Source organism: Urocampus carinirostris, chromosome 6, assembly GCF_059441175.1.
Source record: "Urocampus carinirostris isolate Australia breed hairy pipefish chromosome 6, RoL_Ucar_1.0, whole genome shotgun sequence".
Taxonomy (NCBI): Eukaryota; Metazoa; Chordata; class Actinopteri; order Syngnathiformes; family Syngnathidae; genus Urocampus; species Urocampus carinirostris.
The window spans coordinates 13217784-13233073 of record NC_142354.1 but is presented as its reverse complement, the minus strand read 5'-3'; the positions used below and the strand labels follow the sequence as shown (position 1 = coordinate 13233073).

The window sequence follows — 15290 nt, the reverse complement described above, 5'->3', positions numbered from 1 at the left end:
CTCGCAGCTGCTCAGACATGGTAAGACACGCCCTCTGCATGCTAGCTATACTTTTATCATCCTGAAAATGGCTTTCATTGCTGCTACCATGGATTCATATGGAATAAACCTTTGTGTCAAGTTGAAACTTTAGTGACACTCGAAATAAGGAGTGGATTTTCAACTTGCAAGGAGATCTGGGAGAAAAGCCTTCAGATACAAGAATTCCATTCCCTGGTCTGAAGCTTTTCCCTGAGCCCCCTCTTTTGATTTAATCTTTAAGGTTACAAAAAAAAGATCGGCCCTAAGGGGGTGTGGAAATTGAAAAAAAAAAAAAAAAACATGATTGGTTGATAGTGATAATGATGTAATGGTTAAATCAAGGAACAATCGTGCGCAATGATGGAACTGGCATCCTATGAAATCTCCTTCGCATTTGCCTAATATCAAAAACCGAATTGGCTGAGGGTGTCACCAAAGCAAGTCTAATTTTTCTGTTTGGGTTTTCGTGAACAGTCGCCCAAAAAAGCCAAGAAGAGAACAGGAGAGGGAGCCAATTCCAACGTCTTCTCTATGTTTGAGCAGGCCCAGATTCAAGAATTCAAGGAGGTACGTTCCACCTGCTCGACTTGCTTCTCCACCAAATGATCATGAAAAATGTCAAGTCATGATCATTTTCAAGGCTCTTAATCACAAGAGAAGTATCAAAGTGTTCCACAGACTATTACAGCATCCCCTGACCTAAAACCTGCATGAGGGCAAGGAAAAACTCAAAAACCTTAACATGAGGAAAATGAAGAAACCTTGACAATTTTCCATTGGTTTCCAGCTCATTCCTAAAAATAACTACGATTTTTTGCTCTAATTATCCAATTCCAGCACATTTTAGCAGATTTATTTGGAGTATTTGACGTTTCCAACTGCCTGTCTAGTCTTTGAAAGCACCACTGCTCTTAGCTATGCTTAATAGAGGCGTGGATTTTATCAACACTTCACATTTGGGTGAGAATCCTTTCCATAACCACCTGTATTAAGTATTTCCAAAGTAGGAACCAAATGAAATATATTTTAGCCAAACATATTCAATCCTGGGAGATTTTTAAGTTGCAAAGCACTGTGGGAATGGTAGTACAGAGACAAATTCCACACTTCAACTCCAGCTCACTTGCTATTTCTCTGGCACATTTTCTTTTTATTTTCTGCGCCACAGCGAGAATGCCACATTTGTCTCATCCATATATATTGGATGCCACAGTTATATCTATCCATATATAGTGGAAGTCCTTGTTTCTGGCAAGCCACGTGCGAGCACAACTCGTGAACACACCGTACTGAGCAAACAAGCACGGTACTTCACTGATTTTGGTGAATGACTTTAACAAAAATCATCCTTTATTTAATGTCGAAAGTTAAATGCCGAAAATACCTTTATTTCCATATAGGCACCCCCGATCAATTTACTCGTATAATCGCATAAGCTTGGGGTTATATCCTTGCCGACTATTCAGCCTGGCGTTCTTTAAGCAGCCAATCACAAATTCACTCTCTGAAGAAGGTTTGCAGTGCAGGACAATCAGCATCACGACCTCGTAGCTCACTTTTGTAGCATCTTCATTTGACTCTCGGGGTCTCGTGAGAAAGCACTTGCTTCACCTTTTCACAGCGCTCCTTTCCCGTTAGCTTTTATAGCCAGCATGTTTCTGTAAGTGCCTCTTGATTATACTCTTTGAAAATATGCACAGTTTCTTGCCAAATTAGGCAGACGCAGTTGTGTCGGATTTCGGTGAGAAAATACTCCAATTTCCACTTGTCCTTGAAGTGCCGGCCCTCACAGTCGATTTTCCTTTTTTTAAATTTAAACTCGCTATGTCGTAAATGGGTTGGGCTAAAATTCTCACCGAAAGCCAAGGGCAATGTGGCCAAAGGGCTACTGCTGTCATCTGGTAAAATTGTTTTTATTTGTACACATTTATTTTATAGTGTGGTCAACATTACTGGTGGGCCAGGTATGATTAATTTTATGACGGAGACCGCGGGCCAATAGAAATGTCATCACAGGCGTAACTGGCCCCCCGGCCGGACTTTGGACATACTAACCTTACAGGAAACAGAAGGCAGTTCTCCTAATGGTCTGGATGTAAAGGCGCTTGTTAAGTGATGCTGTAATGTTAATAGAAAACCCGAAAGCCAAACTGTGAAATGGCGGGGGAATACTCTATAAAAAAAAGGTATTGGAATCATATTGAGAGTATAAAATAACTGATAATAACTTTGTTATCAAAGGTTTTTAAATCACCGGATTTTGAAGGGACAATGTGTAATTTGTAGTGCCCCCTATCTGTAACTTTCATTCAGTAAAATAATAATAATAAATTGAATACTAGGCAAAATTAAATGACCTATGCTACTGTTAATTTTGATAAAAATAATATGTCGAGAAATCTGTTCCTTTTACGTAGTGCAATCCCAACTTAGAAGTCGCCGCCATGTTTGTGTGGCATCTTGCTGCTACGCTGTGCTCTGTGGTACTGTTTTTTTGTTCACCTTAGACAACTCCGTGCCACCTGGTGATCAAACATTACATAATGGGGCTTTGAAGAAAATAAAGATACCTCAAACTGATCCCTGAGGCACCCCACGCTCGATTCATCCGTGAGTCAATTCAAAAACTGCGCCAGAGAGACAAAGCCGATTTCAAAGTTCCATCCCATAAAATCTGTTGTCGCCACGATCGAGTAACAGCGGGATTGCGAGTCGACGTTATAAATAAGTACGCTAGCTTTGTCCGCTGTCCTGCTCGTCCCTCGCATTTTGACACTTGTCGTCGTGTCCGGCGGCATGTTGGATTTCAAGATGGTTCCAGTGGACCGTTATGGAGATTAATTGCGGTTTTTAACAATAAATGGGTGCGTGTGTTACAGGCGTTTACCATCATGGACCAGAACAGAGACGGCTTTATCGACAAGAACGACCTGAGAGACACTTTTGCAGCGCTCGGTATGTTGACGTCATCTCTCCTTGTTTGCTTTTTATAGTGCGTTTAAATCCGCAAATCCAGGTTGCGGTTCTAAGACCTGAAATGTTTCCACTGGGGAGACAATAAATCCTCGAACTGGGTATCAGTACTGGATTCGTGAATAGAATTTTCTTTAGTGTCATTGATATCAGGGGGGCACCACATCCTGTGGTGTGTCTTGGGCAAAACAGCCTGGTTGTGCCCATCCTTCTCCAGGCCTGTTTTAGGGTAGGGGTTTGCTCCCCTACAAGAAGTCAAGTCAAGTCAAGTCAAATTTATTTATATAGCCCTTAATCACAAAAATGTCTCAAAGGACTGCACAGGATTACAGTTACAAAATTACACAATTACCTGATCTTAAACCAGCATGCGGGCAAGGAAAAACTCAAAAACCTCAGTGTGAGGAGAAAAGAGAAACCTTGAGAAAGGACCTCACATGTGGTAATCCCCCTTCCAGGATTGACCAGGGTGAATTACAATTAGCATTACTGTACACATAATAGTAAACATAAGGTAAGATGTTGAAAATGTCCGGAAAGTGCATGACATCAACGACGCCCCCAGCCTGCAAACCAGTCCAGAAAGTCTATGACGGCCACGACGCTGCCTCCCGTCTCTGCCAGCTGGTAAATGCAGGGCTTGACATGCTGCAGGTCAGACGCCGGTCCGCTGACCCATCCCAAATCATCCTTCTCCTTCGTATCAGCCTGGCAGGCGTCGGAAAAAGACAGGACAAAACAGAATATGAGATGGGCATCAATCATACGCTTTGGAATAGAAGTGTGTCTTAAGCCTCGATTTAAAAACTTCCGTTGAGGTTGCAGATCTTATCTCCAGAGGCAGGGCGTTCCAAAACACCGGGGCCCGGATGGAGAACGCTCTCGAGCCCGCAGACTTCTTGGCTCTCGGAGTCACGAGTAGACCGGCATTTTCCGAGCGCAGACTCCATGCAGGAACATAGGGGGAAATCAAATCGGAGAGATAAGAGGGTGCAAGCCCATGCAAACATTTATATGTTAATAAGAGAACCTTAAAGTCACATCTTAAGTGGACTGGGAGCCAGTGCAAGATGGCCAATACAGGAGTAATATGCACAAACTTTTTGGTCTTAGTCAAAAGTCTAGCTGCCGCATTCTGAACCAGCTGCAAACTTTTAATGCTAGACATCGGGAGACCAGAAAGCAATACATTACAGTAATCAAGCCGAGAAGTAATAAACGCATGAATTAAAATCTCTGCATCTGATTGGGACAGCATCGAACGAATCTTCGCAATATTACGGAGGTGGTAGAAAGCTATTCTAGTAATATTTTTCACGTGTAACTGAAACGACAGATTAGGATCAAATATAACACCTAGATTTTTGACCGAGTCACTATGGGTGATATTACATTTGTCTAGGTTCAGGGTAGTGTTTGAAAACAACTGACGACAGTGAGCTGGACCAATAATCAACATTTCAGTTTTTTCTGGGTTAAGGCGTAAAAAAATATTTGACATCCATCTTTGAATCTCAGTAAGGCAAGCCTCCAGATTTCTAAAACTTAAATGTCCAGTTTTTTCCAGTGGCACATACAGTTGAGTGTCATCTGCATAGCAATGGTAACTAATATTTGACGTGCGGATAATGTCACCAAGCGGGATCATATAAATACTAAAAAGAAGGGGGCCAAGTACAGAGCCTTGAGGAACACCACAAGGGACATTAGATTGTTTAGAGGTCAGATTGCCATAGTTAACACATTGCATCCTGTCTGACAGGTAGGACCTAAACCACGAGAGTACAGTTCCTGAGATACCAATGCGTTCTAGACGAACCAATAATATGTTGTGGTCGACCGTATCAAAAGCAGCGCTGAGATCCAGCAGCAGTAACATTGATGAGGCACCAGAATCTATTGTTAAAAGGAGATCATTGGTTACTTTAGCAAGGGCTGTCTCAGTAGAATGATTTGCCCTAAATGCTGACTGGACAGTTTCAAAAAGGTTATTTTCTGACATGAAGTCATTTAGCTGCTGTGCAACGACCTTTTCAAGTAATTTCGCAAAAAATGGCAGATTTGACACTGGCCTATAATTACCTAGGCTTTCTGGGTCAAGGTTAGGTCGCTTAAGCGTGGATTTAATGACGGCAGACTTGAAGGCTACAGGAAAATACCCGAGGATAGCGATATATTAATAATATTTAAAACTGATGGTCCTAAGATCCCAAACAGATCCTTCACCAGTGAAGCTGGAAACGGATCAAGCAGGCACGTAGTTTGTTTGGCCCTACTGACCATCTGTGTTAGATTATCAAGGGACAAATCATTGAAACTGGAGAATGTTTCTGAACAACCGCTGACACAGTCCATACCTAGCACCTCCACATCTTTGATATAGGAGGCGGAAACAGAGCGTTCTTTTAAAATTTCATTCCTGATTAGTTGAATCTTTTTATTAAAAAATTCCATAATGTCATTAGCAGAATAAGTGCAACCATTTGGGTTAAGTTGTTGTCTGGTAAGTTTCGCCACTGTGTCAAACAAAAATTTCGGATTATTCTTATGTTCAACAATAATCTTAGAGAATTACGAAGCTTTAGCTGAGGCAAGAGCTACTTTATATTTCAGCAAACTGTCACACCAGGCCAGTCGAAAAACCTCCAGCTTAGTAGTGCGCCATTTTTGTTCAGTTTTTCTGCAACTTTGTTTGAGTAACCTAGTTTCTTCAGTAAACCAAGGTGTATTCTTCTTGGGTCGGAATTTATACTTTAGGGGCGCCACAGAATCAAGGACATTTACCAAAGCAGTATTGAAGTTGTTTGTAAGTGAGTCAACAGACCCAGTGTACGAAGGGAAGGCTGCAGTTACCGTAGGTAATAATTCTTTTAAGGCTAACACCGTTTTAGGGCGGATATTGCGACTGCTAAAGCCTAAATTTTCCTTGAAACAGACAATACTGGTTTCCATGGTTTCCAGTAGCAGGAGAAACCTCGGATACAGCACCTTCATCGTTTGGTCGCCTTTTTCAGTGTCATCCTGCTCTTCAATGATGAGCCAGACCTAAGCATTGACGGCCAACAAAATAAAATAATTTATAAAAGAAAATAGGATAAAGTGTTTCACTTTTTTCTCTGTCTTTTACAGTTTTTAAAAACACATTTTATATATATGTGGGGTGGCAGTAGCTTAGGAGGTAGCGTGCTCTTCTTGGGACTTGGAGGTCATGGGTTCGATTCCCGGCCCCAAATATCAAATACTGTAAGGATGACAGGCAGAATATTGTATCTATAATAACATAGAGCTTAGAAAATCTGTCCTAAGTTCTAAAATAATGCAATGAAAAAGAATAGTGCAATAACATTTAGCATATTATATGTATAGCCTATTATATAGCGTCCCCTAGTGGTGTAAAAACACTTGATCGATGTAAATAAAACACTATTGATTTACATAGTAAGCAAAAACGCATGCACTTTCTAATACATGTGATTTTAGGTTTAGAAATGTGTAACTAACCTACACAATTTGAAGAAGGTGACTATTTTGGCCGCCAACATACTTCTACGGAAGCACGAATGACCATTTTGCAATGTTACCTTGTCCCGGTGGTGCTACTAGTACTTAACAGCAACTTAGCCCAGGCAGCTGAAGACTGCATATGATGGGTGCCCAGTCCTGTCATTCAGGCATCTTTCACCGTTTTCAATGTTTCATTCTCTAGCCTCTTTGCTAACATACAAGTTATTGTCTGCTGATAATGTATAGCTATTCCGTGTAAATAAAGCTGGTCATGCATTTAGTAGCCACAAAAGCTAGCCACTTACACAACCTCTGACCAACTCCAGCTATTTGCTATTTTCAGCCGCTCCAAGTGTATCCAACTCGCTTGGTTTTTGTTGTCACTAGCAAGGATTAACACCAGCTTGTTCCTTACTCATGCAAGAAATTATGGAATTGGGATTCCGAATTTTGTCAAATGGTATCCTTCGGGTTTCCATCAGCTTCAATACAAGCTACAGTGACCTTTAGTGGGGAATTATTGCACACTGACACTTTAAATTATGTAGAAACTCTCAAAAGATGATCAATGACAATATATGCAAAAGAGAAAGCTTCTAAATTAACATAAACTGCAACGAGCGAGGTATTTCATAAATATAAAAGGTTTCAAAATTCCTCTAAAACCAAATTTCAAAAGTCATGTTTATTAGTGACGCCCTTAATCAAAAGGAGTCTCAAAGGGCTGCACAGACTACAGACTATTATGAGACCATCCACTGATCTAAAACCCACATGAGGGCAAGGAAAAACTCAAAAACCTCAACATGAGGAAAATGAAGAAACCTTGAGAAGGTACCACACAGGATGTGACCAGGATGACAAAACTGCAACAGATGTTGCGATAACAAACAATACACAGATAATGTCAACATGAAATATAGTTCATTCATAAGCTATAGTATACAAGTGTGTTTTGAGCCTCGATTTAAACAGTTCCACTGAGGTTGCAGATCGAATCTCAGGGGGCAGAGTATTTCACAGTGTCTGAGCCCGAACGGAGAACGCTCTGAAACCTGCGGATTTCTTCTTGGCTCTTGGGATTTCTTATCCTGTAGCTACAGAACTCCATTTTTCTGTAGGCCATCAAAAATCAGTCAGCTCTCCCAATCTGAGAAAAACATCTGCCATTAAATGAGTTAAACAGTACAAAACTTACTAATAAAATACATACGTTTATTTCATTTCATGCATGAATACGTCCAAAAACGAAAGTAAAGTACAGCGATCGTCAAGAATACCTTTTATGGTCTCTCGCTCTTTCTCTCTGGATAATATCCTAGAGTATAAAAAACAAATTTCTTTAAAATTATATCGGAAATTCAATCACGAATCGGTATTGGATTAAGAAAGGAAAAATGGATTAATAATCAATTCTAGAGTGATAAATAAAGCATTAAAATGACAATGAAACAATAATAATCAATCGTAAAAGTTAAATTTAGTCGTTATATTTATTTACTGATGACATCATTTACCTCTGAATACAGTGAATTATTGTAAATAGAAATGATCCAGTAAAATAGTCAAGTCGTGTTTATTTGTATAGCCCTTAACCACAAGGAGTCTCAAAGGGCTGCACTGAGTACCACAGACTTCAGACTATTATGACACAATCCCCTGATCTAAAACCTACATGAGGGCAAGGGAAAACGCAAAAACCTCAACATGAGGATAATGAAGAAACCTTGAGAAGGGACCACACATGAGGTAATCCCCTTCCAGAATGACCAGGATGCAATGGATGTTGCATCAAATACTGTATTCCACTATCAAATGATGATTTTTAAAATATTTAGCATAAAAAAATACAAAAACAGTTCTTTAAACCTCATTTCTTTTATAGGTCGCCTTAACGTCAAACAGGAGGAGATCGACGAGATGCTGAAAGAAGCACCGGGTCCGATCAACTTTACCGTCTTCCTTACTATGTTTGGAGAGAAACTCAAAGGTAGCAACAGTCAACCCAAAATATATCCTTGAAATACTTTTTACATATCCGCTAAATGATAACTTTGTGTGTCAAAAGGTGCCGATCCCGAAGAAACCATCCTCAACGCGTTCAAAGTCTTTGACCCCGAAGGCAAAGGAGTGCTTAGGAAGGACCAGTAAGTGCTGATGAATACAGTAAATCCCCAGGATACAGCATGAATCCATTTTGAGTTGGTGGTCGTAAACTGAAATTGCTGTATCACGGGGTAGAAAACATACAGTAATACGTAGTTAGCATGTAGCCTTTAGCATGAAGTTGTTAGCATGTGGTCATTGGCATGTCTTTGAGTTAGCATTGTATCAGTGTGCCCCAACTTTTGCCACCAGTACATATCGCTATTAGCATCTACTCAATTAGTATCAACTTGTTAAAATCCACTTGTTAGAATCCACCATTTGCCCATGGTTAAATTTCATGTGGGATATTAAAACACCTGGGCCTACCCTGGAAACTTCCCTAGTTACCATGGTGACCATTGAAATGAATGGGCCCCATGTATTCCCGAGGGGAAAAATCCAATCCCATTCATTCTGGAAGGGACGGCTATCGCTAACCCAGAACATAGCACGCGATTCCTGATCGGGAGGGAAATTTTGGTATACAGTATATATATATATATATATATATATATATATATATATATCGTTGGGCTACTCTCAAAGCTGATTTTGGAAGAAGACAGATACAAGAAGAAACGGGGATTTTAAGAGTTGGGTAAAATCTTGGGCCTGGGCCGAACCCAGTTTAACTCAAAATGACTAAATCCAAATAAATGTTCCTCCTCAGTGTTGGGGTAAAAGACGCACGGCTTCCTCCTTCCTCCTCCTTTACGTCATTTTCGCCTTCTAACTTCGTGTTTACTTTGGCAGCAAATAAAAGCTTACGGTTTATTTCGGGCTCGGTTATCAAATCAAGTTAATCTGTCGGCTTTGGGCGGGTTCGGGTTTTTCTACCCGCGAGTAGGGTCGGGCTGAATTTTTTAGGCCCGATCTTAACTCTAACTAGTGGTAATGACGACCCCAACTAAATATAAGATACATCATATAACATTGATCAATTTTTTTCACAGCGTGACGCAGATGCTGACAACACAAGCCGACCGCTTCACCCAAGAAGAGGTACGTCCCTCACCATCTCCTCAACCTGCCATACAGGCACTGAGGCCCACATCTTCTTTGTCCTCCTCAGATGGAGCAGATGTTCGCCGCCTTCCCTCCGGACGTGGCCGGCAACCTGGACTACAAGAACCTGGTGCACATCATCACCCACGGCGAGGAGAAAGACCAGGAGTGAACGAGAAGGGAAGCTCAACTGACCGTTCATCCCTTCGTCCTCGTCCGTCCTTTCAGTTCTTATCGTTTTCAATGAAAATATCCGCCCGGCCAGCTTCTGCTCGTTTGTCAATAAAGGTTTTCAGAGGAATCGTTTCTGGATTTGAGGAATTATTGGAACGCGGGGGCCGGGGGGCAGTTGTTTTCGCAGCAACTTTTACAAAAGATTTTTTTTTTTTTTTTAAATATCTTTTATTGCATACTACTAACTTTTTGGGGATTCATGTTGTCGGTTGCACAATACAAAACTGAATTTGATTACAGATTTTAGTACAAGTACAATGTTGGCAGCAAGATTTGACTTAATATAGTTGGAAATTATTTGAATGCAACATAAGACCGATTAAAGAGACCCCCCCAAAAACTGTCTTTATTACTTTTCCCTCCTTTATTCTCATACTTTTTTAAAAAATCCTCTTTTCTGTATTTTTTTCTCATTTGGTTTATTTTTTCCTAGCTTTTACTTCTTTTTTCTAGCTTTTTTTTCTTTGGTTCTCTAATTTCTTTTTTTATCTTGTGTGTTGTTTTGTTTTGTTTTGTTTTGTTTTTTACAAGTGTTTTATTTCTTTTTTTCCATTTCTCTCTGGTCCCTTTTTCTTCTTTTTTACCTTCTTTTTCATGTTGGTATCATTTTTCTTTTTTGCTTCATCCCCGTCCCTTTCTTTTTTTATATACTTTTTGTTCATAATTTTACATAAAAAAAATATATATATATATGGAAGCGCAGTGATTAGCGCATGCCTGGCACACTTCTGAGGTCATGGATTCGAATCCAGCTTACAGCCTTCCTGTGCGGAGTTTGCATGTTCCCCCCGTGCTTGCGTGGGTTTCCTCTGGGCACTCCAGTTTCCTCCCACATTCCAAAAACATGCCTGTCAGGTTAATTGGCTGGTTCAAATTGTCCCTTGGAATGATTGCGCGAATGAGTTCCCTACGACTGGCTAGCAACCACTTCAGGGTGTCCCCTGCTCACTGCCCGAAGATAGCTGGGATGGGCTCCGGCACTTCCGCGACCCTACTGAGGATAAGCCGTGCAGATAATAGATGGATGGATTCAAGCATCAAAAACAATCTGAACAGCCATTTGGAAGCAGAGAGAGACGACTCTTTTTAGTGAGTCGAGACCAAAAAGCCAATTCTCGAAAAACTTTACTGACTTTACTCAACCTCGTGCAATTTGGACATTGACTTCAAAATACCGCATTTAAAACTCATCATTGCGAAGGGAACCTGTTGTTTTTACCTGCATGCTCTGTAACTTTGGCTAAACTCGCCACTGAATTGGTAATTGTGTATGAAATCTGAAGCACAGTTGACCCCAGGTTATTTTGTTCCCACCTTACAGTCTTAACATTTCGATGTGGAATATGTTTTTTCGGCCTCTTGTTACAGCATTTACCCATCATACAACTGCAGAAACATTCAGTAAGATGCTAGTCTGCAATTGATCGACACTGCATAAGACGCTGATTTGCTATTGGTTTGCGTCAAAGCTCCACGAAGATGCCGATATTCTTTTGGCTGAACACTTTCCCACAATGCCTCTCTCACACTTTGTATATTTAATATAAAAATCCTAGTACAGTTGACCCCGGTTTCGGTGTCCCTACCCTAAAAACTTTTCAAATTACGATGTGGAAAACAATTTTTCTTTGTCCCTCGTTACGGCATTTACCTCACCATATGACATCAACAACAAACGTGTCTCAGATGTCTCTTAAGAAGCTTGTCTGCTATAAGTGGACGTCATATAAAATGTGAGTCCGCTATTGGCTTGCGTTATGAAATCTTGTCTGCCTACTGTATTGCCATTGGCTGAATTCCCTCCCACAATGTCTTTCTCTCTTCAACAATTTTATATAAAATTACAAGTACAATTGACCCCAGGTTACGGTGTCTCCACCTTGAACTCTTTTCACATTAAATATGATGTTTTTTGGCCCCTTCATATGGCATTTATCCCTCCATACGACATCAACAACAAACATCACTCAGACGTCTCTTGAAACGCTTACCTGCTATTAGTCAACTCATAAGATGCTGGTATTCTATTGGATGGTGTAATGACATCATGGAGATGTCGATATGCAATTGGCTGACCTCCCTCCCACAATGCCTTTTTCTCTCTTTGATCCATTCGCAGTCTGGTGTACTCTCCAAGTTAGTTGGATATAGTTCTGTATTTTATGCACTATAGTTACTAACCATGGGTCCCAAGATTTGCTGTGATGCTAAAGGAAGAAGCATCAAGGTGATAACCATGGAAACAGCTTGTTATTATTGCAATATGAAAAAGATGCACGCCAATGATTGTGTTATAAACATTCGACGAATTACACAATTATTAAGTATAAGGACAAAGCAATTAAGTCTTTTAAGACAATCGTTGCAAGAGTAATTCTCATGAGCGATGTTAATTCACAAACACTGCCCCCCTTCTGCATTCCCCCACTACTCCACTGTACCAGGTAAAGTCACATCCCACGGAAAGTAAATAAAATGTCCTTTTTTCTTTGTGTGTGTATTTATCATGATTAATTATATGCGTGCAAACTACACTTAAGTAGTACTTGGTAGATACCATTTTGTCACAAAAGTTTAATATTATTATACAACTTTTATGTTTCGACCGAGAACCAGGGGTTTGGAACGCAGGAGCTTAATTGCCGTAGGTTTTTATCCCCCACCATACGACAATGTCACCTTGCCATCACCGCTCCTGTCGTATCCCGGGGGTCTACCTTAAATTATTGTCCCACTCATAAATTCCAGCACACGGGGATCATTTTGCTGCTGTATTGAGCTGCAGAAAATTCCATCGAGAGCAAAGATAAAACCTTGATGAGTGTGTTGACATGAAAAATGTCTCCTGACGCTAAGCAGATTTGGAAAAACAAAAGCTTGTTGTTATTTTAGTGCACTGATGTTTGCGTTTGGAGGGGTTCCAACAAGGATGACTGAAACTTTTACTGTTACCAAGGACACAACCTAGAACGGAATTTGCAATTGAATGCTCCCTAGAGGCGATCATAACACACGGCAACCAAGTGGTTGCTATCCAGGAAAGAACTACAATAGATTTGTGTTTAAATTAAATTATTATTTTACATGGAATATTGAAAATGTTTAAAAAAAACCAAATGTATTATGTGTTTTTCCTGTTTTTTTTCGTGACATTTTTTGGGGTTCGAACAATTTTATTGACACTATTAACAGCAAATAAACAATGTGAGGTTTGAACAATTTTTCTCGACAATCTTAACAGCAATCAAGCATATTCACAATTTCGTTATATCTGACAATATGACGTTTTAACAATTTTTTTCGACATTTTTAACAGCAGTTAAACACACAATTTCATTATATCATATCCCAACAATATGAGTTTTTATCGACACTTTTAACAGCAATTAAATACATTCACAATTCAAATGACATTGTCTAGCAACTCTACTGTCTTTATTTTATCGACACAAAAGGTAAGGGCACTTTCAGACAGCAACCATTAAACTTCCGGTTAGTCCTCCAGAATAAATAATTCGTATTTCCCAGCAACCCGCTCTAATTTAGTTTTTACACAAATGACAGAAAATTTAGACCTTAAAAGCGGTGCAATCATTTTAAACTGTTGAATGATTTTATTTTGGGACGATGAAAAAAAGAATGGTCGTATTATTGAAACGATTGAAAACAAAACAAGGAAGTGTCATCTATTTCACTTTGCGATCCTCACCTCCGAACGGATTATTGTACCCTGGGAGTCTGCTTGCATATTATGTATAATTATAATTATTAATATTGTTATTTATTAAGAATAATCATACATTTAAACCAAAGAAAAAAAACATATTTAAAGGCCCAAGCATTCGTTTTTCCAATAAAAGTTCTGTATACTATGAGGTACCTGTAAACATTTACCTACCAACCTAACCTACCAACAGAACTGCCTACAGACCTACCTATTTATCTACCTACCTTACCAACCTACCTGCTGTTGAAGAATGACATACTGTATTTTACAACACTACCTTCCCACCTAACCCATTTACCTAACCTACCTATCTGACCTGCCTACCTACTTACCTACCAATGAACCAACTTACCTATTGTTGGGGAATGACATTTCAATATTTCAACACTACCTACCAACCGAACATACCCACCTAATAACTACCGACCAACGTAGAGACCGACCTACCTACCGTCCGATTTTCCTACATACTTACTGACCTTTCTAACAAACTACATACCCAGCAACCAACCGTCCCAACATTCCTTTCCGTACCTTACCTAACCTACCTACTTACCTACCTGATCTATCTAACCTACCCACCTACAGAAATACCTTCGTACCTGTCTATCGACCTACCTACCAACTACTTACATACTTTACCTACCTTACCTACCTACCTAACCTATCCAACCTACATACCTACATTCAGACATACCAACCTACCTACCAACAGACATACCAACCTATCTAACTGCCAGCCTACCTACCTAGCTAGCTACCTACCTACCTACCAACTTGAGGAGTAATCTGTTTCATTATAACAACAATACCTACCAACCTAACATACCCACCTAGCCTACATAACAACCAACCAACCTACTTATCAACCTACCCGACTTACATGAGCTTACCAACCCACCTACCAACTTGAGGAGTAATCTGTTTCTTTTTAACAACAATACCTACCAACCTAACATACCAACCTGACCTACATAACAACCAACCAACCAACCAACCTACTTACCAACCTATCTAACTTACATGACCTTACCTACCTTACTTACCTATCTACCTACCAACTTAAGGAGTAATCTGTTTCATTTTAACAACAATACCTACCAACCTAACATACCCATCTAGCCTACATACCAACCAACCTACCTACCTACCTGACTTACATGACCTTACCTACCTTACTTACCTACCTACCAACTTGACGAGTAATCTGTTTCGTTTTAACAACAATACCTACCAACCTAAAATACCCACCTAGCCTACATAACAACCAACTAACCTACTTACCAACCTACCCGACTTACATGACCTTACCTACTTTACTTACCTACCTACCTACTTACCAACTTGAGGAGTAGTCTGTTTCGTTTTAACAACAATACCTACCAACCTAACATACCCACCTAGCCTACATAACAACCAACCAACTAACCTACTTACCAACCTACCCGACTTACATGACCTTACCTACCTTACTTACCTACCTACCAACTTGAGGAGTAATCTGTTTTGTTTTAACAATAATACCTACCAACCTAACATACCCATCTAGCCTACGTACCAACCAACAAACCTACCTACTTACTAACCTACCTGACTTACATGACCTTACCTTCCTTACTTACCTACCGACCTACCAACTGACCGACCTACCTTACTTTTTGTCAGAGTAAGGCACTTC

The 15290-nt window shown here is 40.0% G+C and overlaps 1 protein-coding gene across 1 annotated transcript; it reads left to right on the top strand.

Moving 5' to 3' along the window:
* myl2a (myosin, light chain 2a, regulatory, cardiac, slow) lies at positions 1-9939 on the top strand. The gene is made up of 7 exons (XM_088337111.1): positions 1-20; positions 496-588; positions 2901-2976; positions 8384-8488; positions 8567-8645; positions 9600-9648; positions 9719-9939. Exons 1-7 carry the CDS (start codon positions 18-20, stop codon positions 9821-9823), a joined length of 510 nt encoding a protein of 169 aa, XP_088193237.1. The 5' UTR covers positions 1-17; the 3' UTR covers positions 9824-9939.
* The last annotated feature ends 5351 nt before the right edge of the window (positions 9940-15290 follow it).